The sequence below is a fragment of the Oncorhynchus gorbuscha genome, linkage group LG08 (assembly GCF_021184085.1).
Source record: "Oncorhynchus gorbuscha isolate QuinsamMale2020 ecotype Even-year linkage group LG08, OgorEven_v1.0, whole genome shotgun sequence".
Lineage (NCBI taxonomy): Eukaryota > Metazoa > Chordata > Actinopteri > Salmoniformes > Salmonidae > Oncorhynchus > Oncorhynchus gorbuscha.
In genome coordinates this window covers 47,241,516-47,263,027 of record NC_060180.1, presented here as the reverse complement: position 1 = coordinate 47,263,027, position 21,512 = coordinate 47,241,516, and the positions used below count along the sequence as shown (strand labels likewise).

The window sequence follows — 21,512 nt, the reverse complement described above, 5'->3', positions numbered from 1 at the left end:
TGGAGATGATATGACCCTTGACTAGTCTCTCAAAGCACTTCATGATGACAGAAGTGAGTGCTACGGGGCGGGGCGGTAGTCATTTAGTTCAGTTAGCTTTGCCTTCTTGGGTACAGGAACAATGGTGGCCATCTTGAAGCATGTAGGGACAGCTGACTGGGTGAATTGTTTCCAGTAGGCTATATTCTTATCACCTTTTTGAAAACATAGACTCCCGTTCAATTGTCATCCTCCACAGACTTCTTGGTAGAAAAGGACAATGACTACTGTGTGTGTGAGACACCATGCAACATGATACGCTATGGCAAGGAGCTGTCCATGGTGAAAATACCCAGTAAAGCCTCTGCCAAATATCTGGCCAAGAAATTCAACAAAACTGAGCAATACATCGGGTAAGTACCTGGAAAGTTAAAGTGAGTTAACATAAGTGGTGTAGGGATCATATGTTTGCATTTTGATAAGAAACCTATCATGAATGAAGCATGATTTTGTTTTCCACAGTTCACATTACGACTGAGAAGTAATGCAAAATGTCTCAGAATTGATAAACAAAATCAATCAATTGTATCTCTAAGATGTACTTTACAGCGTAACACCTTTTGTATGTGTTTTTTTATTCTTCTTTTTTTGTCCCTAGAGAAAACGTACTAGTCCTGGACATCTTCTTTGAGGCGTTGAATTATGAGAAGATTGAGCAGAAGAAAGCGTATGAAATTGCAGGGTTGCTTGGTGAGAAATGTTCTTCCCTACCAGGCTCATTATCTGTTTTTACAGACAGAGAGGAAACGTACTAGACCTAAAACTCAAATCCTCAGCAAGCACGGGGCTAAACTCCTTTTGAGGCTGTTTTCTTTTTAACCTTTTCTTTTAGAGTCTCGGCTGAATGTGTTTTTATATTGTACTCTGAAAGAGCACTCAGTCAGGAGAGGCAGATAAGAAGCAATGTCTGGATGGACAGTCCACAGTTTCCCCTCAGCTGGCTGAGATACTAAGAGTTCAAGTAAATGTTTCAATCAGGGTTTAAGGCACTAGGTTATTACCTGACCGACTGTGTTTTTGCCCTGTCCATGTCTGTTCATCTGTCATCCACTTTTTAGGTGACATCGGAGGTCAGATGGGTCTGTTCATTGGAGCCAGTGTTTTAACGATACTGGAAATTTTCGACTACTTATATGAGGTAAAGTGGAAGCACTCACATTTGTTTAATCACCTTAAAGTATTCTCAAGTAGTACTGTAGAGTTAATGATGATGAATTGTCTGAATTTAATCAAAAATAAGATATGTCTGTCTATATTGGTTGAAGTGTTTGCATGTGCCTGGATTGTTGTGATGTTAACGAGATGTTCTTTTATGTAGGTATTTAAGGATAAGGTTTTGGGTTACTTCATGCGCAAGAAGCGACCACAGCGTTGTCCAAGCGACAATCTGGTAATTTGAGTCTCCCACACTGCACTGGTTTGTAGTTCTGCACTGCACTACAAACAAAATAACGCAATGTAATGTTTCAGAAACTCAAGCCTTTTTCATGACCAGTCAATGACAGAGGTGGAACACTAATCAATGTGAGGACTTTTTCCTTAATTATAGACAGTATATGCCCAAAGCCTGGTTCCAAGGTAGTGAAAAATCCCTGGGTTTCTGTTTCTGCATGAGTTGTCTGCATGCACGGTTGCTTCAATCTTGGAGTTTGGCCCATAAACTGATGTGGAAGAAAAGGTGAGGGAAAATATGTCCTGGCCCTACTCCTGAGATAACTGCAGTTACATGTACCAAGAAGGTATTTTCCCTACTAATATTTATTTTTAAAACTCTCTATTTTGATAAGACTGAACGGACAGGAAAGCTTTAAAATACACTTTTGTTGTTGATATAGTTAAACCTATCAGATATTATAGATTTGGACACTTAGACATAGTTGGACTTTTAGTCATTTAAACAGCTGAAAAAGCAAGATGTGTTTGATAATTATATTCATAGATATGGTTCTGTATTTTATTTATTTTTTCAAATGAAAGGATATGTCAGGTTTATTCAGACATTCTATGTGACAAAGGATAGAGAAAAGTAAAATTGTTCAACTGGATGTACCTTAAGAAAGATTCTCTATTGGCATTGAATCCTGTCATTATGTACACATTGTGTGAGCACTATGGCTGCGTTACACAGCCAGCCCTATTCTGATTGTTTTTGTCTTTTGATCAATCAGATCAGCTTGGAAAAGATCTGATGTGATTGGTCAAAAGACCAATTATTGAAGAAATTTTTAAAAAAGATCAGAATTGGGCTGCCTGTGAAAATATCAGCTTGGTAGTGATGGAACCCATCATATCTGAACAGTTAAATCTGTGCAGATGGAATAAAAACATCCCTGTTTCCATGCCTGTTACCTTGTTTCATAGTAAATCAACAGAGTAAAGTTTTAAAAATACCTTTGTGGCATTTCACATCAAGTTTTCCTCAGGCTTTAGATGGTTTAAATCAGCAGGAGCCAACAATGTTATATTACATATATTACATATTACATATTACATACTGGAGGCACGTACTGCAACATGAAACAAGAACAGGGAGCTTTAGGTGGATGTAATGCTGTGTTTCACTACCACATATAGTTTCTCCACCCATGTCATGGACTCATCCATTATTGAAGGCTTTCTTTGCATTAAAACATAATGATAAGCCATTTGTGATACCTTTGACTCTCATGTTCTCCAATCCTCTCCTTCTTTTCTGCCAACTCCATTCACCTTCTCTCCTCTCTAACCACCCAGTGAGTCAATCTACATTAGATAAAGTGCTAAATGAAAACAGTATGAGACAGTGCAACCTACTGTATGCTAAAATAAGTCATGCACATGAGTGTTAAATGTAGTGGTATAATAGTTCCAGGACTACTTACTTTACATAGTCCATTAGATGTACTAAAATGAAGGGAGCAAATAGCAACCATTTTCATAACAAGATACAGTATGTTTGTGATTTATATCATTGAATGATGAATATCTACCCTTTTTTAAGCATTACAAAACATACATGGCAGAGACTAGCAATGGTATCTTGCTTTCTCAAATTGATCTGATTTTTGAAATCAAATGGCTGAACGGAGGTAGCTCTCTGTGACCTTTAAGTATTAGTGTGCAGCGTTCTTGTCTATACTCAATCGATTACACAGGGCTGTAAGGCCTAGCCGTTTTGCACAGACAAACTTGCTTGGAGCCAATTGTTTTACTTATCAGCTCTGCATTTGATATTTTTGGGGTCATCTTTCTATTTTTCATCATGTCTATTCCAGGAGTTTCCAGAGAACCCAACCAGCCCTGGTGTCACGCCTAATCATGCCCCCAGGTAGCAAACCCCATTGATAATAGATCCTCCCTCCCATACTGTCCTTCTTTTTCAGACATTCTGGGAACCATTTCATACATTTCCTTCCTGGTTAACAAGCTGTTGGTTCACCTAAAGCTGGTTTGGTGGTTGATTTTGTAGAGATACAAGTAGTGATCACTTTATAAATGTGCTTTTCCAACACAGCAATAGGTCAATGATATTATAGCCAATGTAAATGCATTTTCCTCTGTAGATACCATTTTGAAATCAATGACTCTCAATGCCATAAAACACTTTGCCGTCCGAGATTATTATCGGTTTTATTATAAACAATGAGTTGGTTGGATTCTACATCTGTTAAGAACGTTTGGAACTTTGCTAGTCAGCAATACAGTCTTACTTCTCTTTGATAAAATGCAGTTTCCTGAGAAAAATATAAATATAAAAATACAGCATTTTTTGGTAGATAGTACAATAAAAGCCAATCCGCAGGGATCATCGATATTATTTCCTACTAGCTTTCCTGCAGGACCGAGGTCCGTTTTAGGGGACCATTTGTACTGGATCCTGTGCCCAATAACATCACTAGATGCATTCCTTAGTGATGCTATCACAGGTCTGCATGCAATGCAGTTTGCACCAAATGAAATGGTTGTTCATCTGCTTGAATAGTGATCGACATCGTTGGCTATTGCTTCTTTTGAACCCACACAACGGCAATATATTAACTGAAACAACCGCAGGTGCACTAAACGTATGCAAACATAATGTGTGTGTCAATGACCATGTACAAATGAAGGTACTAATATCGAGACAAGGACTGAAAAAACTGTTTTTCTTTTCTCTTTATCTCCTTCGCCCGTGCCATACCCCTCTTATCTTTCTCTCGTACTCTTTCCTTTCTCTACCCATACCCTGAAACATTACTGACCTCTTGTAACTGTCCCCTGCACTACCACTTTAATCCTTTTTCTTTATATGTTATCCCATTTGTATTGAATTATTTTGTCAATTTGTACACTATGCTTTCAACCATCTTCCTGTCTGATGCATCCACGATGGTTAACATCATGTTATGTCACTTCCTTTTGTATTCTGTTTTCCATTTGGTCCTGGTTATGTTGAATGCTCATTTATTTATTGTTCTTCTTCTCCTGTTAATGTCACATCCTCTCCCATTTTTACTGCGACCTGCATGCCTCTCTCCTCTTCTCCTCACTCTCTCGTCACCCACCCCTTAATACGGTTGAACTCCTCTTCCCCCTTACTTTGTCTTCCAGAGCACCTGTGACACCCTCCGGAGTCACTCGGACAGTCTCGGATTCACACCGAACATGTTACCTCGTCACCCGACTCTAGGCAACTTTGAGGAGTTTGCTTGTTGACAACACAAAACAGGGTGGGACCTGGGATCTTCGGGGTTTGACAGCAAACTGTGAAATAACTTCTATATTATTACAAACGTGGTCAGTGATAAATACTCAAAGAGTAGTAGGATCTGTGAATTGCCTGAATAGAAATAGAATACTATCATAAGAATAAACCACTTTTAAAACAGAACTCAGGTGATAGGGCCATATCAAGGCATCGACTCTACACTATGTATTGGATGTTTCATTCATGTTGCATTCACTTTAAACAGGGTGACATTAGAGTGTGTTTGAATCGGGATTAATCAGCCTATTAAAGTGTCAGCTTAGTAATGTAAATGGAAAGGCCTTCAGAGCGGTCTCATTTTATCTAAATTTATACACCTTTGTAATCACAGTCCGTTCTGGTGTGCTGAATATCGAACCGAGAGGCTAGCGATGGTTAGCACGTGTAGCATCAGCATATCCAGATCCATTCGTAAATAGAACAAGAGAGGAGGTTGAAAGATATCTTTCTGGTACCACTCTTTCATTTAGTATACCTCATTGTGAGTAAGAAAAATCAGATTTCAGTGATGCCTACTCAGCTATGATCACAATGCTCCAAGGAGCTGACTTGAATCCCAGTAGTAGACTGCTGTTGTAATTGTTGCCTTGTTGTACTCAAGTTATTCTGTTCTGAGATTCTTGATCATCTCATTGATTTGAAGTATTAATACCAAGTGATGAAAGCCTCTTGTGTAAGGTTCCAAGAAGATACGCTTTTGCAAGATCACTGAATGCCATTCTTGTTTACAAGTTACATATTGAAGAGGGGAAAACAAGTGTATATGTTTGCACAAATGAACAATCACAAACTTTTCCATAGATTTTTGGAAAATAGGAACATTGTCCATGGTTATGTATAGTGCTCCGCTCAATGTTTTCTATCTGTTTACTGCTGAAAAACAATTAACATCAATGACTAAATGTTATTCTGTCGTGGTTTCTCTTTTTTGTTTTGGGGGGGGGTAGTGTTATCAGACTGGCTGGACTGTCACTGGAAAAGAGCACCAATCACAGGAGTCTGATATAACTTAGCCTCCCTCTTTTTCACCACTTTCATTAGAATAGATAAACAAGCAAGACGATGCACCCATCCTTAAAGTTAACATATGTGGGTGTTGAAATGGTTTTGTTCCATGGTCATGGCTTTTAACTGCTACAAAAACACTCATGAGCACAAGTCCCCTGTGATAGTAATAGATTCTCTATTGGAAACTAGTGAAAAATCAAACATTTTCATTTTCAAGGTGGTGTTCTAAATATTGATTGAAATGTGTAAATACTAGATCAAAAATAAGAAATTAAATCTTGCTCGTATGTTGATATATTTAAATGCAAAAAAAACTAAATATAGAAATATCCATTATTGCTGTTGCACCAGAAGGGAATTAGAGGACATTGCATTTGGATGGGAGCAGCTCACTTGCCATACGAACACACAATGGCCTACCCCAAGGATTGCCTATTAATCTGTGTTGATACCCAAGTTGACCTCAAGTGTCTTCCAACTTCCATTTAATTTCAGGACCGGACACCGAGACAGTTTATTACAGTGCTTCAAAAACATTCTATTCAGTTCAGTTGGTTTGTAACACTGAAACGCATTGTATAACTGCATTATTATATACTATTGTTATTGAAATTTCAGTACATGTAATAAGACTCAAATAACAGTCCGTTTGTGATGTGTAAATGATCAAATATAATAAACTGTATATTTAACCACCTTCCTATGTACACACCTTTTAATCTTTGTTGTCAGTCTAATTGCTCTCATGCTACTGTTCCTGTTCATCACAGTTATCCATGCGATTAATATATATATATATATATATATATATATATATATATATATATATATATATATATATATATATATATATATATATATACACTATTGTTCAAAAGTTTGGGGTCACTTAGAAATGTCCTTGTTTTTGAAAGAAAAGCACATTCTTTTGTCCTTTATAATAACATCAAATTGATCAGAAATACAGTGTAGACACTGTTAACGTGGTAAATGACTGTTGTAGCTGGAAATGGCAGATTTCTTTATGAAATACATAGGCATACAGAGGCCCATTATCAGCAACCATCACTCCTGTGTTCCAATGGCACATTGTGTTAGCTAATCAAAGTTTATCATTTTGAAAGGCAAATTGATCGTTATAAAACCCTTTTGCAATTATGTTAGCAAAGCTGAAAACTATTTTCCTGCCTAAAGAAGCAATAAAACAGGCCTTCTTTCGACTAGTTGAGTATCTTGAGCATCAGTATTTCTGGGTTTGATTACAGGCTCAAAATTGCCAGAAACAAAGAACGTTCTTCTGAAACTCGTCAGTCTATTCTTGTTCTGAGAAATTAAGGATATTCCATGCGAGAAATTGCCAAGAAACATCTCGTACAGCACTGTGTACTACTCCCTTCACAGAACAGCGCAAACTGGCACTAACCAGAATAGAAAGAGGAGTGGGAGGCCCCAGTGCACAATTGAGCAAGAGGACAAGTACATTAGTGTCTAGTTTGAGAAACAGACGCTTCACAAGTCCTCAACTGGCAGCTTCATTAAATAGTACCGGCAAAACACCAGTCTCAACTTCAACAGTGAAGAGGCGACTCTCTTTGAAAATGACACTTCAAAATGCATTGAATCAGAAATGGGATGATCAAGGTATTCATTATCAAGTCTGGTCAAACTGTACTGCTGCCCTACTACTAAGTTGAAGTTGGAAGGCTTGGATGATCTGAATTTCTCTGATGGGACTGGCATAAAGAAATTCATGGTTAAATCTCTGCTGTACTGTAATGCCACAACTGATGATGTGACATTGTCTTGGTTTTGACTGTATTTGACAGTGACATTGTGGTCTGGTCTGTCATGATGAACATAGTGGGGGTCAATCATAAATTTACCACCAGGGTTTACCACCTTTCCTTTCCAAGCATTGTAACTATTATGATGCAAGCGTAAATCAAATCTGCAATGAATTCATTTTAAAGTCAGATTAACAATAAAAGAAGTGATAAACTTGCTATGCTACAGTTTTATGAATACTCTGTACAATGTACTGTCTCCTTCTACAATCTTTACTCATCTCTGCCCTCCTCTCCTTCTCCTTACTGCCAGTCAAAGAATAGCAGAGCAGCAGCCACACATTACTCAGTAGTCTAAAGCTGAATATAATATAATAATAATAATAATATACGCCATTTAGCAGACACTTTTATCCAAAGCGACTTACAGTCATGTGTGCATACATTCTACGTATGGGTGGTCCCGGGGATCGAACCCACTACCCTGGCGTTACAAGCGCCATGCTCTACCAACTGAGCTACAGAAGGACCATTGTCCTGTCATATTTGAATAATACCGGCAATACTGGTTGTGCCTATTGATTCAAGTCTTTTCATGGATATTTTAAAGCATAATCAATTACAGCCTAGTAGATGACAGTGTTATATATTTTTGTCAACACAATAGTCTAAAGACCTTTATTCTGGCAGCCTAAGTATAATGTGAATTGTTATTGCATCTTAACTCTTTTCCTTCTTGCATGACCACCATTATCAGCCTTGTTACGCATTACTTTGCTGGGAACCAGATGGTTCATCTCCGTGTTCTGTGGTAGCCTACTATACAATCTTCATGGTCATGAAAAACCATCATGACAAAATTAGGCTTGGGGTTGTGCAATATTCAGTGACCATGAAGTATTGAACATGGGGATGAGACGCTGGGATGTTTTCTGACCAATTTTTGCAGGTCAAGTTATTGTATGTTATATTTCTGTAAGACTAGAGTTTTACAGAAGCTCTGCTTATACCTGGTTCTCATATGCGTCCTTTGTCCTGATCTTGCCCACATTCGGATTGTGCCCACATTTTTAAACAAGTGTAGACGATTATAGTAGAGTATGGATTATAGTATTCCTCACCCTGTTGGAGGCCTACAGACAGCTGTGGAACTGAACTAGGTTAATCTGGCTCTATGTACTGTATATGTGATATATCATTTGTGATTGACCTTGAGTAGTCATTAAATACTTTATACCCTCTCTTTAACAAGTGTAACGTTCTCAATTTTATGTGAAGCGTGATGGATTATCTGGAAATGTAATCAGCATTGTTTGGTGCGTCGGTTAATCAGTGTAGATCAGATCATCCACCCCTACACAACACGTGATATTACAATGCCTCCCTCCATATGGCTTCCTTCAACTACATGGACCGGTTGTGTAACTGGGGTCTTGGCAATAACATTTGGGGCTAAAGGTAACTTTAAAATCATTGGTCGGTAAACATGGTAACAGCTTAACTGAAACTCACTCATCCCGGTTGCAACTGCTGGTGCGTAGGGCAGAAAGTTGGAACAAAGGCTCTCCACTTTGGACATCTTCTCCACCGTGCCCCAGCTCTGATATTGACAGGTCTCAGTTTTGACTTGAACAGACAATGGGCAAATTTGAAATCATTTTCCACACAACAAAAAGCAGAACAAGAAACAACTTTTGAGTCCATTTTATTGAACCGTCGTGTTTTGAAATTGAGACCACTGACTGACAGCAAGTGTCTAAATACTTAACCCAAGTCCTACAATAAAACTATGATAACAGGAAAGTGCAAAGTTCACTCGTAATTCTAAATAAAGATTCAAATCATGTCATATTTAAACTAATATTCTACAGTACTCTTTTATAAAATAAGCACAGGGAATTGCTTGTCTTTACACGTGATCATGGAATCTTGTGATGTCCCAACTCAACTCGGATGCAAACACACACACACACACACACACACAGCATTAAAGAACTAAGTGTCACACGTTTCATTATTTTAATAAGGAGAACATTGCAACTCATGAAAGGTAATGTGTTGTATATATATATAAGAGACTAAATGCATACATAAGCAGACATTCAATTATCAATAAATACATGCATTCTATTATTTTCTCTTACATCAAAGTGAAATATTTTTTCCCTATTGATCAAAACCAAAGTTTTGGTAGTTGACAGCAACCTCAAAGAGGAGTTAAAAATGTTGGCTTTCGTGGGAGAAGTAGTGACTACCCGGAGTAAAATAACACTGCAAAACTTACTAGTCCTTTGCCAAAAATTAAGTTACCCATCTGCGTGAACACAGCTAAAGTCAGTGGTGCAAAACAATCGTAATGTAGTAATATAGGTATCAACAGATGTCCTCCGCTCTCACTTCACTTTCATTAAGCTATAAGACATCAGGTCAATGAGTAAAGATGGTGGAAAGTTACAAAATGAAACTAAAAAAACAAAAGCAATTACTCAAGTACGTATGGTCCACTGTTCATAACACATATGTTGACCTCATCTTTGTGTTCAACTTTACTTGACTGCGGACAAGATCTAAACTATTAAAAAAAGAAAAATGCCATTTACCCAAAGTGCACAAAAAAAAAATCTATCTAATACAAAAAGCTAAATAGAGAGCCTGAGAAGTAACTGATGAATATAAATAAACCTCCCCCTCTGGTTTACAATCTATTAAAGTAAGCGGAAAATGGTTTAGACTATGATGAAGGACAAGGAAGACTGTCTCCAATCTTATCATAAACTATTAATGCAATATTGACACGTTAATAACAGCAGTGGCACAAACACGATTTGAAAGAATGTATCCAAAGAACTACATTTTTTGCCAGTACATTATGCAGCACACTCATGCAATTGTTCAAACCGCTTACTCTGCAGTGCAGCTATTGGCTCAGAAGGATTCACTGTTTCTCCGGGTGCAGAATTGTTCATCGCTACATGTTATGTTCCTATGTCAGTGCGCTTAATGTGCTTAACAGACAAAGAGAAGACAAAATCGGCTTGCTAATAGAACCTAAAATCTTGCAGAGCAGACAAGGACTCAATTCCATTAGGAGGCACAACAGGATATACTGAAGGAAAGTCTTAGTTAAAACAGGTGCTGCTGGGAGATGAGTCTTGTAGGGAGTCAGGATAGACAGGTCCTGTAGAGATGGAGAGAAAGAGGATTGAGTCCGATGTCTGAGGTTCAGTTAAGTGACGTGTGTTTTGGCATCTCATCTACGGTGGGCAGAAATCAGCAAAGTATGGGTGCTGCAATGCCTCCTCTGCAGAGATCCTCTGGACAGGATTACACTTCAAAAGATTCTAAAAGAAGAAAAAAAAGAGAGAATGTGACTAAAAATAAGCGTTTGTACGGAAACATTTCTTGAGCATTCAAGCAGTTTCTAAACCCACAGGAGCAACATGGCGAAACTTCTGGGAGCGCTTGCGAAACAGAACAGGGTTTGGGAAGTCCAAAATTCTTCCTTTGTTAGCCAACATCGCTATGACGTCGCCAACAAGTGTGATCGAGGATTTCTATTGGAGAAGCAGTTTTAGTCTAGTATCTTCATGGGAGTCCCATACGGCAGTGCACAGTTGGCCCAGCGTTGTTAGAGAAGGGTTTGGCCAGGGTAGGCAGTCATTGTAAAATAAGAATTTGTTCTTAACTGACTTGCCTAGTTAAATAAATACAATTCATACTGTACTGTCTTTGATTCAAGTTTGGTTTGGGAAAAAGCCTTGCACTGGCTCCACCTGGTGGTAAGTTGATGTCCCCAGCTAAGCGGTCAACGAGTTACAAACTACACAACTCCAGACACATGCATGTTGTTTTAATGCCACTTGTGTGGGTTTGCAACATATGTATCTGTGCAAACATATGAATTCAGAGCCATACAATAGAAGAGTGAAGGACATTGGATTGTAAATTGATGTTAACATCAAGGGATGGTATAGCATGACAATACATTGTATACTGAATAATATAAAATGGTCATTTGGGGGAGGGGCAATACTAACCTGTAGCAGATCCCGTCCTGTGCTACTGAGTTTGGGGACAACATTCACCAGCGAGGTCGTGGCTGGATACATGGGGTACGGCTGTAGACAACAAAAAAACAATGTAAACCAACGGCAGAGCAGAAAATATTTGTTCCTTCTCTTAAGAGATGAATCTGTGATCTGGAAACTGCCATTCATCTCATACCTTGCAAATCATATAATCACATTGTTTTCCTGACAGGCAGTAGAAAACATGGATTTCTATATAATCAACTGTAATTCACAAAATGAGTGGGTTTGACTACCTTGTAGTCTGGGAGCTTTGTCATTGTCTGCCACTGTTCTTCAGTTGGTGTACCCAACAATGTGTCACAACAGCATTAAGGAATGACTTGTCACCACTAAATAGGACTCGTCAAGTTGAGTCATTACAATAGATTTCATCTCAACAAAGTGGGCCAACTTTAGTTCATGTGTTCGGTTTCTACATACCACACAACAAATGGACAGTGTGCTGAACTTGGTGGTTAACTATCGAAAACATCTCGGAAAGGATATCTGAAGATCCTCTTCAGCTGGTCGTCGACGTCATTACCCGGGAAGAGAGGCCTTCCAGCATTTGCCAACTCTAAAAAATAAATAAAAAGATAAGTTATTGTAGACAGGAGGCAGACCTGCCAACCTTAAATCATTTTTATGAGTACCACTTCAGCGTGGCGTTGGACCCCATGGCAGAGAGCGTGTGACAACCCCACAGATGAAATCAGAGGCAAATGCACCTGTTTCTAGCCTAATAAAGATGTTGACAGAAGACTCCCAGTATCAGTATGAATGCTAGGCTATAGACCAGGGCTCTCCAACCCGGTCCCTGGAGAGCTATCATTCTGTAGGTTTTTGTTCCAACCCTTATCTAGTGCTCCTGATTCTAATAATTAGCTGGTTGATAAACTGAATCAGGTTGGTTACAACTGGGGTCGAAACTAAAAGCTACAGGAGGCTAGGGTCTACCTTTCCTGTGGCGGTCCTCATGAGAGCCAGTTTCATCATAGCGCTTGACGGTTTTTGCAACTGCACTTGAAGAAATATTCAAAGTTCTTGAAAGTTTCCGGATTGACTGACCTTCTTGTCTTAAACAATAGACTGTAGTTTCTCTTTGCTTATTTCAGCTGTTCTTGACATAATATGGACTTGGTCTTTTTACCCAATAGGGGTATCTTCTGTATACCAACCCTACCTTGTCACAAACACAACTGATTAGCTCAAACGCATTAAGGAAAGAAATTCCACAAATTAACAAGGCAAACCTGTTAATTGAAATGCATTCCAGGTGACTACCTCATTAAACTGGTTGAGAGAATGCCAAGAGTGTGCAAAGCTATCATCAAGGCACAGGGTGGCTACTTTGAAGAAAATTATTATTAAAATATATTTTCAATTGTTAAACACTTTTTTGATTACTACATGATTCCATATGTGTTATTTCATAGTTTAGATGTCTTCACTATTATTCTACAAATCAGAACTAGTCAAATAAATGAGTTGGTGTGTCCAAAGTTGACTGGTACTGTATATGAAAAGGTAAATTAAGAACTGATTCATTAACATAGGCCTACTAAACTTTCACAGACCGACATAACCTTTGAAGGATGGTATTAGCGGAACAGCTCTCCGCCATGTACGTTTCCAGCCACACAGCGACGTTCACAGAACTACCGCAACACTGCACGTTTCCTTGCTTGTCGAAGCACTCGTGCCTGCTACTGTTGTGGAGATCAAAGCATGTGCGGGCTAGAAAGTGTTCTCGCTTAGTTGACTAAACTTCGTAGCCAAATACCTTTGTTATAATGACGCTGTAGCGCTTTAACTAACTACAAAATGATGTTGGTTATGTGCTTGCCTAACTTATGCAATTTGTTAGTCCGTGTATTTGGCAAACAGTTTGTTCAACTTCACAATTTGTTTCTACCCTTTTCCTCATACAGCAGTGGTACGCGAAGGGGAGAGATGCCATCCAGCTCGAAAGAGGAAAATAGTACTACGATTACAGGTGCCGCATGAGCGGAGGGCTAGAGATTATTTCCAAAGATTGTCTATTAGCCTCTTCCTCCCTGTTTTTCTCCTCGACAGAGTCCTCTGATTGGTTCTGCTCCAACTTCAGACGGCCGAAGTCAAAAACCACAACGTGCCGACGAAATGCCTCTTTTTGTGTACTTTAGGGTCGTTTTTCCTACCAGCATACTTTGAATTCAAATTACGTGCATGGTACGCAGCAACACGTGTGGCAGGTTGGCAGGTCTGCAGAGGCCCCAAACTTACTTGAGCGTTATAACACACAGGTATGAACAGACCGTAAGATCATCCCCCTTGAATTTGCGTCTCAATTTTAACCTTTACGTTACACATACCTGCAAATATGCATCCAGCAGACCACATGTCAATGGAGGTAGAATAAAGCTTGGCACCGAAGAGCACATCTGGGGGCCTATACCACAACGTCACAACCTTCAGGAGAGAGAGAGAGAGAGAGAGAGAGAGAAGCTTGAGTGTCACCAGTAAGTTAGGCCAGTAATTGTTTGCCAGTATCCCAATGAATCATGTAATTGCATATAAACATGTAGTCAATATCCCACCTCTGCTGAGTAACATCTCACTGGGATTCCAAAGGCTCGAGCCAGGCCAAAGTCAGCCAGCTTCAATTCCCCATTCTAAATTAAGCAAATCATACCACATTTAAAAAGGGAAATACTTTCTCACTAATAACTAAGCAACAACATCTCTGTTAGGACTTTCTAGAACTAGAAATTAAAAACGGTCAATATTCCACGGACTTACCCTGTTGATGAGAAGGTTCTGTGGCTTCAGGTCTCTGTGGAGAACATTCCGACTGTGGCAGAAGGCAAGCCCCTTCAACAGCTGGTACATGAATGACTGCACATACAGAAAGCAGGGGAAGACAGATTTAAGCCCAGAGATACAGAAACACAAGGCAGTAATACTACAGTATTCTCACTCTCAGTGAGATAGTCATTGGAGGTATTCTTCAAAGTGATTTTTAAAAATTACAATCGCAAACTTTTTGCAAAATCAATAATACCCTGGATATTTTGCGAGGGCTAGCAAATTTGACCAATCACAGCATTAAAACAGTCAATTCATCACAATATCACATAAAACTGACTGAAAAAGATGGTTAGGAATTTCAACCAATCACTGCACATGTTAGAGCATGATATGGCTCAACCAAGCCACACATTTACAAACTTTTCCCCTGGTCACTGCATTTGTAACAAAATATTTACATATTGCCAAGCAAAAACAAATATGTAAAAAACTTTTTTTTGCCACAAAATCCTGAAGGGACAGAGCTCTACTGATGGGACATCATTAGAGCCATATTCTGCTCCTTATTTGAATCTCAATTAGGGCCGTGACGATTATGGAATTTGGGTAACAATTCATTGTCATCAGGGATGCAAACTGATGAGGGCCCAAAAAGGTGACACGTTTTTGTTGTTGCATTGAAACAGTCACAAAAATCCCTGCTAGGGGGGAATGCAGGTTAACTCATTAAAGCAACAAATAATATGATCTACATGATCAGTCTCTGTGTGTAAAATAAAAAAGTGGTTAATGTGAACCTAACCCAACTAAAAACTGTAAGGAAAGCAATCCAATGTCATTCGTTGCCTTGATTTTACTGCAAATGACATTTAAGTCCTGGAAAAACAAATACACTAATATTGCAGTTAGCCTTTATAATAGAATGCCTGTGACCACACACACATCTAAATATTGCATTTGGGAAGAAGAACATCTTAACCCTAGGATGCATATGCCTGGTCATGTTTGTTTTGTTGCTGTATTGATCCCCAAAAATGTCATCTAATATTCCAGGAATCTTTAATGTTCTAACATCCTAGTTTTTATTTAATTTAATTTCTTTAAAAAAATAGTTTTTTTGCATCACTACCCCAAGTTTTCATGTGGGTCAAATATGACCTGCATGCATTTCCTACGGAAATCACTGCATTGCGCTCGTCAAACTGACCTTGCTTTTGCTTTTTGCTACAACAATAAAAATCTAAGTAATTGATAACATATTTATGGTGTGACGAAAGAGAGCCATGCCACCACCACTCAGAGCAGCCAGGACCAGAAGAGGTGCCAGCTCTGCCCAAGTGCAAAGGATAGAAAAGTCAGCTGCTGGTGTTCTCAGTGCAACACACCCACAAAGAGCAGTCACATGCTTGTGGTTTGTAACAAATGAATGGACTAAGACAGCATCACACACGCAGACTTTGTTCCTTTTAGTGTTCATGTTTTCTGAATTCACAATTGTTCGTGTGGTCGTTAATATTGATGATGAACTTTTGGATTTTCAAATAGATGTTTTGAAATATTGTAAAAACATGTTTTAAGGTGGTTTTACAGTGCCTTGCAAAAGTATTCATCGCCCCTTGGCGTTTTTCCTATAATGTTGCATTACAACCTGTAATTTAAATGGATTTTTATTCAAATTTAATGTAATGGACATACACAAAATAGTACAAATTGGTGAAGTGAAATTTAAAAAATAACTTGTTTCAAGAAATTCTAAAAACAAAAGAAGAAAATACAGAAAAGTGGTGTGTGTGTGTGTGTGTATCTTTGCTATGAAGCCCCTAAATAAGATCCGGTGCGACCTGGCCAAGATAAAGCAAAGCAGCGTGACAAAAACAACAGAGTTGCACACAAACAAACGTAGTCAATAACACAAAATAAAAATCTCTGTACAGTGTGTGCCAACGTAGAAGTAGAAATAAAGTCCACCTGTGTGCAATCTTAAGTGTCACATGATCTCAGTACACACACACACACACACACATTCTGAAAAGCCCCAGTGTCTGCAACACCAGTAAGCAAGGGGCAACATCAAGAAAGCGGCACCATGAAGACCAAGGAGCTCTCTAAACAGGTCAGGGACAAAGTTGTGGAGAAGTACAGATCAGAGTTGGGTTATTAAAAAAAATATCAGAAACTTTGAACATCCCACAGAGCACCATTAAATCCATTATTTTTAAAAATGGAAAGAATATGGCACCATAACAAACCTGCCAAGAGAGGGCCGCCCACAAAAACTCACGGATCAGGCAAGGAGGGCATTAATCAGAGAGGCAACGAAGAGACCAAAGACAACCCTGAAGGAGTTGCAAAGCTCCACAGCGGAGATTGGAGAATCTGTTCATAGGACCACTTTAAGTCGTACCCTCCACAGAGTTGGGCTTCACGGATGAGCAGCCAGAAAAAAGCCATGGCTTAAAAATAAAAATAAGAAAACACATTTGGTGTTCTCAAAAAGGCATGTGGGAGACTCCACAAACATTTGGAAGAAGGTACTCTGGTCAGATGAGACTAAAATGTAACATTTTGGCCATCATGGAAACGCTATGTTTGGCACAAACCCAACACCTCTCTTCACCCCGAGAACACAATCTGTGTGAAGCATGATGGTGGCAGCATCATGCTGTGGGGATATTTTTCCATATTGGCAGGGACTGGGAAACTGGTCAGAATTGAAGGAATGACAGATGGCTCTAAATACAGGGTAATTCTTGAGGGAAACCCGTTTCAGTCTTCCAGAGATTTGAGACTCGGACAGAGGTTCACCTTCCAGCAGGACAATGACCCGAAGCATACTGCTAAAGCAACACTTGAGTTGTTTAAGGGGAAACATTTAAATGTCTTTGAATGGCCTAGTCAAATCCCAGACCTCAATCTAATTGAGAATCTGTAGTATGTCTTAAAGATTGCTGTACACCAGCAGAACCCATCCAACTTGAAGTGGCTGGAGCAGTTTTGCCTTGATGAATGGACAAAAATCCCAGTGGCTAGATGAGACAAGCTTAGAGAGACATATCCCAAGAGACTTGCAGCTGTAATTGCTGCAAAAGGTGGCTCTACAAAGTACTGACTTGAGGGGTGAACAGTTATGTACGCTCAAGCTCAGTTTGTGCTATTTCTTGTTTGTTTCACAATAAAAAAGATTTTGCATCTTAAAAGTGGTAGGCATGTTGTGTAAATTAAATGATACAAAACACCCAAATAAATCAATTCTAATTCTAGGTTGTAAGGCAACAAAATAGGAAAAATGCCAAGGGGGAGGAATACTTTCGCAAGAAACTGTATTTTGTTCTTCACACGAAAAGGTTGAATGTGAAACTTTGTAAGATTGATTGTAAGAAACATGTGCTCATATTTTCAATAGTTGTAATGAATTTTCATAATATATTATCATTGAAATGTGTATCAAACTGTTGAAGAGCGACTAAAAACATTTCAAACAAAATCATTATTGAAATGTACAAATCACTCAAAAATAATTATGTTCCAAAAAATGTATCATATTTTAGACACATAAATAAAACAGATATTATATTATGGGGACATTTTGACCCGGCATATGCATTCTTTGGGCGCCATGTTTACTCTGCATCCTAGGGTTAAAGTAGAAATAGAAAGAAACAAACAAGCATTCTGTTTGCTCTGTTATAGTGGCCACTATAGTAGACATCAAACAAGTACACAAGGCTACATGTGTGCAAAAATACCCCCCCCCCCTAACTCACACAAGTGTTACTGTCAAGTTCAACACAACAAAAGCAATAGCTTTGGGATGCACTGCACACCTGCCTATGGACATCAGTTCTACAATGTGCCAGCAGAGCATGATACTCTTTGTTGGCATAATCTCTTTCAGGCAGCGAATACACCAGTGGCATATCCCTTTTTATCCACTTTATTGAAAGAGGGAAAGTGTGTGACATTTCATTCACTTCTATTGGCATCCAGCTTAAGCCAGGCCCCAGCTACAGCTACACTTGATCCCTGAATCCATTTGTTTAACAAGCAACGCCTCATTTTCACCTAATTCTCTCATTCTGAAAATTAACCACAGAGGGAAAACATTAGTTCACTAGGAAACATTTCACACAGATTGCCAGTGTCCAGTAAGCAACTACCACATTATAACGTGATGAACAGTGTTGTGCCGAAAATCCCCCCCCCCCCCCCCCACGTGACCTCGCATGCAGGCCAGAAAATGGCACTGCTCAAATTTCGCCTAAAGGTCACTAGTTTGCATCCCTGTGTCAAGCAAATGGACATGGTTATTGTCATAACAGTCATTTTTGTAGAAAAGTATTTTGAGCTTGTCATGGATCATAATGAATCTTAGAAAATAATCTAATAATAATAATAATAAATGCCATTTAGCAGACGCTTTTATCCATAGCGACTTACAGTCATATGTGCATACATTCTACGTATGGGTGGTCCCGGGGATCGAACCCACTACCCTGGCGTTACAAGCGCCATGCTCTACCAACTGAGCATCTCGGTTTTAAAAAACGAATGATGTTTGTTTTTTTGTGTGTTATTGTTATAATTGTCGGTTACACGATAATTGTGCCAGGACCTAATAGCAATGACTCACCTTGACCGTTTCTGGATCTAGATCTCCATTGCAGCTGTCAAAATACTTCTTTAGATCCTGTGGTTGTAAACATCAGAAGTTCTATCAGCAACATTGCATTTATTCTCATCATATCAAACTGGTTAAAAGTACAAAACCCTTATAGTTGAACCTGCGGTCACATCTACTTTACAATGGTCAGTCAAGTCTATTGGAAAATTGTCATAACTACAAACTCCTCTTTATACAATAATGTCATCTGCATACAGCTGGCAACAACGCAACACTCACCTGGTCACAAAATTCAAACACCAATGTTAACTTCTTGTCACTGTGCAGAACATCATGCAACCTTGGGAAAACAAAATGAATTGTCAATTAAACTCTTTGCATAGCTAGATATTTAATCGAATGCTAATTATAACACTCTTGAAAAGTAACTTACTACTACTTAATGAGTAAGTCTGATCTAACTATGCTATGGCATAAATACATTTAGCCACCTATGCATTTTCAGAATTTGACAAATTTCACTTCAGACCTACCTCACAATGTTTTTATGCTTCAGTTCTTTTAGGAGGCAAATTTCTCGCAGGGCAGAACTTGGGACCCCCTACAAGAAACAAGGGGTGTAATCATTAGCCAAACAGCTGCTAAAACAATAATTTTAGTTAGGTCCTAATTTCAGGTAGGTGCCCCCATGGCGCTGTAAAAAAACTTGCAGTCGTAGGCAGGTGACAAAGTGGTGTCATTTGAAAACTAGAGTCCTATCAAACACACCATTTCACACCTGCAGTGGGAGCTCTCTTCGGGCTTGATGCCGTGTGTGTGAAACGTTTTGCAACATAATCTGCTTTATGAATACGCCCTAGCGTACAGCAGCAACCAAATTGAGCCATCAAAAAATATGCTAACCAGTTGGACAGCAAGCTAAAGTAGCTGTATTTGTAGTCTCAAAAATGCCTACCTCATCGTCGTCATCCAATCTCACTCTTTTCAAAGCCACGATTTCATGCGTTTCTCGGTTTTTTGCTTTGAAAACAGTTCCATATGTACCTGGAGAAAGAAATCACAACGTTCGCTAGCTAGCTTGACTGAATGGGTTGTGCTAATTAGCAAGGTAGCTAGCTAACTTGCCCTGGACTGGGCTAACTAGTTTCATTATTTACATAGAATAATGAAAAGCTAACTAGCAGCCAACTTCAACTAATTTAACCAGATGCCGACGAGAATATAACTTATGTTACATATTTTTATTGATACGTCAACATGTCTAGTTAACTAGCTATATTTTGTTAACACGCAAGCTAACGCGTCAGACAACTAGCTAATAGTAATGTAGGTAACTAACGTTAGCTAAATGTTGTCGTAGCTTATGCTTGCTGCTACTACCAAATATATAAACACTATCAAACGTGTCACTTAGCAATGACTTGCCATATAAAATTACGGATGTGATTGCTGCTAGCATTCCTATTAGCTAGCTATTATTATTATTAGCTAGTAGCAGTCATAGCAATGCTAACGGAAAACAACAGCAAGAGAAATCCTGGGAAAGAAACAGACACTTACCCTCTCCAATCTTTTCAAGCTTTTCATACTTCTGCATATTTTGTCAATAAAGCTAGTCTTTAACTAGTGAAAAGCAGCCCCAGGGTTTGGGAATATTTGTGATACGCGTTAGCTAGCTGTTCTCAGCTACAATGATGCTGCTACATGAGCATCTAAAGGCCAGATTATGAACTGCATGCAAAAATCGCCCATTCCCAGTCAAAAATAATTCTTATGAACCTGTTTCACTGTCATTCTCATGTGGTCAATCAGAAATGTTTACTAAAAAGCAATACTTCATTTTGTTGCAATGTTCCCTCCTGAATAAATCCCCAATCAGAGGTCCAGTTAAACAGCCGGTTTAAATCCAATTCTAAGAAGCCTGTTAATGGATTTAGCTAGCCTAGATCCACCATTTTCACATAGTATTATCTGTTCAGACAATGATCATTAAAAATGCCCCCCTCAAATTCTTGCTAAATTTACTGAAATATACAGGTCAGGTCCAAATAACCCCTTTAAATCCACAATCACATACTGTATTGTACAGTTAGTATTCTCTTCATATTAAGAGCACATGATAAACACTTGCAATTTCTGCAGCCTCGAGGCACAATAACATATGATCGCGTTTGTCCACCCATACATTTGGCTTGTATAAAATGGAATTTGACATTTGACCATTAAACTAAAGCAACTTTACACCAACATCAAACTAGTTATAAAACATATACGTCCTTTTAGGCAACGGCTATGTCACAAAAGTACATTACAACAAGTATTTTCAGTTCACATTGTAGGTCTACAGTTTTGCGCTATATCAAAGTCAGGGCTGGCAACTTTTGAAGAAAGCTTGGAGTGAGTTTTGCCATGTGAATTTCATTGCCCCCTGACACAATCCCTAGATGGGGGACTGGGGGTCCTCCCCCAGGAAG

The 21,512-nt window shown here is 38.9% G+C and overlaps 2 protein-coding genes across 4 annotated transcripts in view; one reads left to right on the top strand and one right to left on the bottom strand.

The window, feature by feature from the left end:
- The window catches only part of LOC124041747 (acid-sensing ion channel 1C-like), a 198,366-nt gene extending 192,689 nt beyond the window's left edge, over positions 1-5,677 (top strand). For 2 of the 3 annotated variants that reach the window (XM_046359701.1, XM_046359699.1), the window contains exons 6-11: positions 239-392; positions 638-729; positions 1,098-1,177; positions 1,358-1,429; positions 3,294-3,346; positions 4,609-5,677. In XM_046359701.1, coding sequence (XP_046215657.1) covers positions 239-392; positions 638-729; positions 1,098-1,177; positions 1,358-1,429; positions 3,294-3,346; positions 4,609-4,687 — 530 coding nt within the window. In that variant the 3' untranslated portion in view covers positions 4,688-5,677. The remainder of the gene's footprint in view (positions 1-238; positions 393-637; positions 730-1,097; positions 1,178-1,357; positions 1,430-3,293; positions 3,347-4,608) is intronic. The other variant, XM_046359700.1, reaches the window with a different exon arrangement.
- Positions 5,678-9,246: 3,569 nt separating this feature from the next.
- Positions 9,247-21,015, bottom strand: LOC124041746 (cyclin-dependent-like kinase 5). Its single transcript, XM_046359698.1, has 12 exons — positions 20,599-21,015; positions 19,994-20,082; positions 19,572-19,639; positions 19,318-19,378; positions 19,048-19,104; positions 14,409-14,504; positions 14,207-14,281; positions 13,982-14,078; positions 12,135-12,204; positions 11,882-11,942; positions 11,595-11,675; positions 9,247-10,898 (listed from the first exon to the last, which is right to left on the bottom strand). The coding sequence occupies exons 1-12, from the start codon at positions 20,633-20,635 to the stop codon at positions 10,812-10,814; spliced, it is 879 nt and encodes a 292-aa protein (XP_046215654.1). The 5' UTR covers positions 20,636-21,015; the 3' UTR covers positions 9,247-10,811.
- Positions 21,016-21,512: the final 497 nt, after the last annotated feature.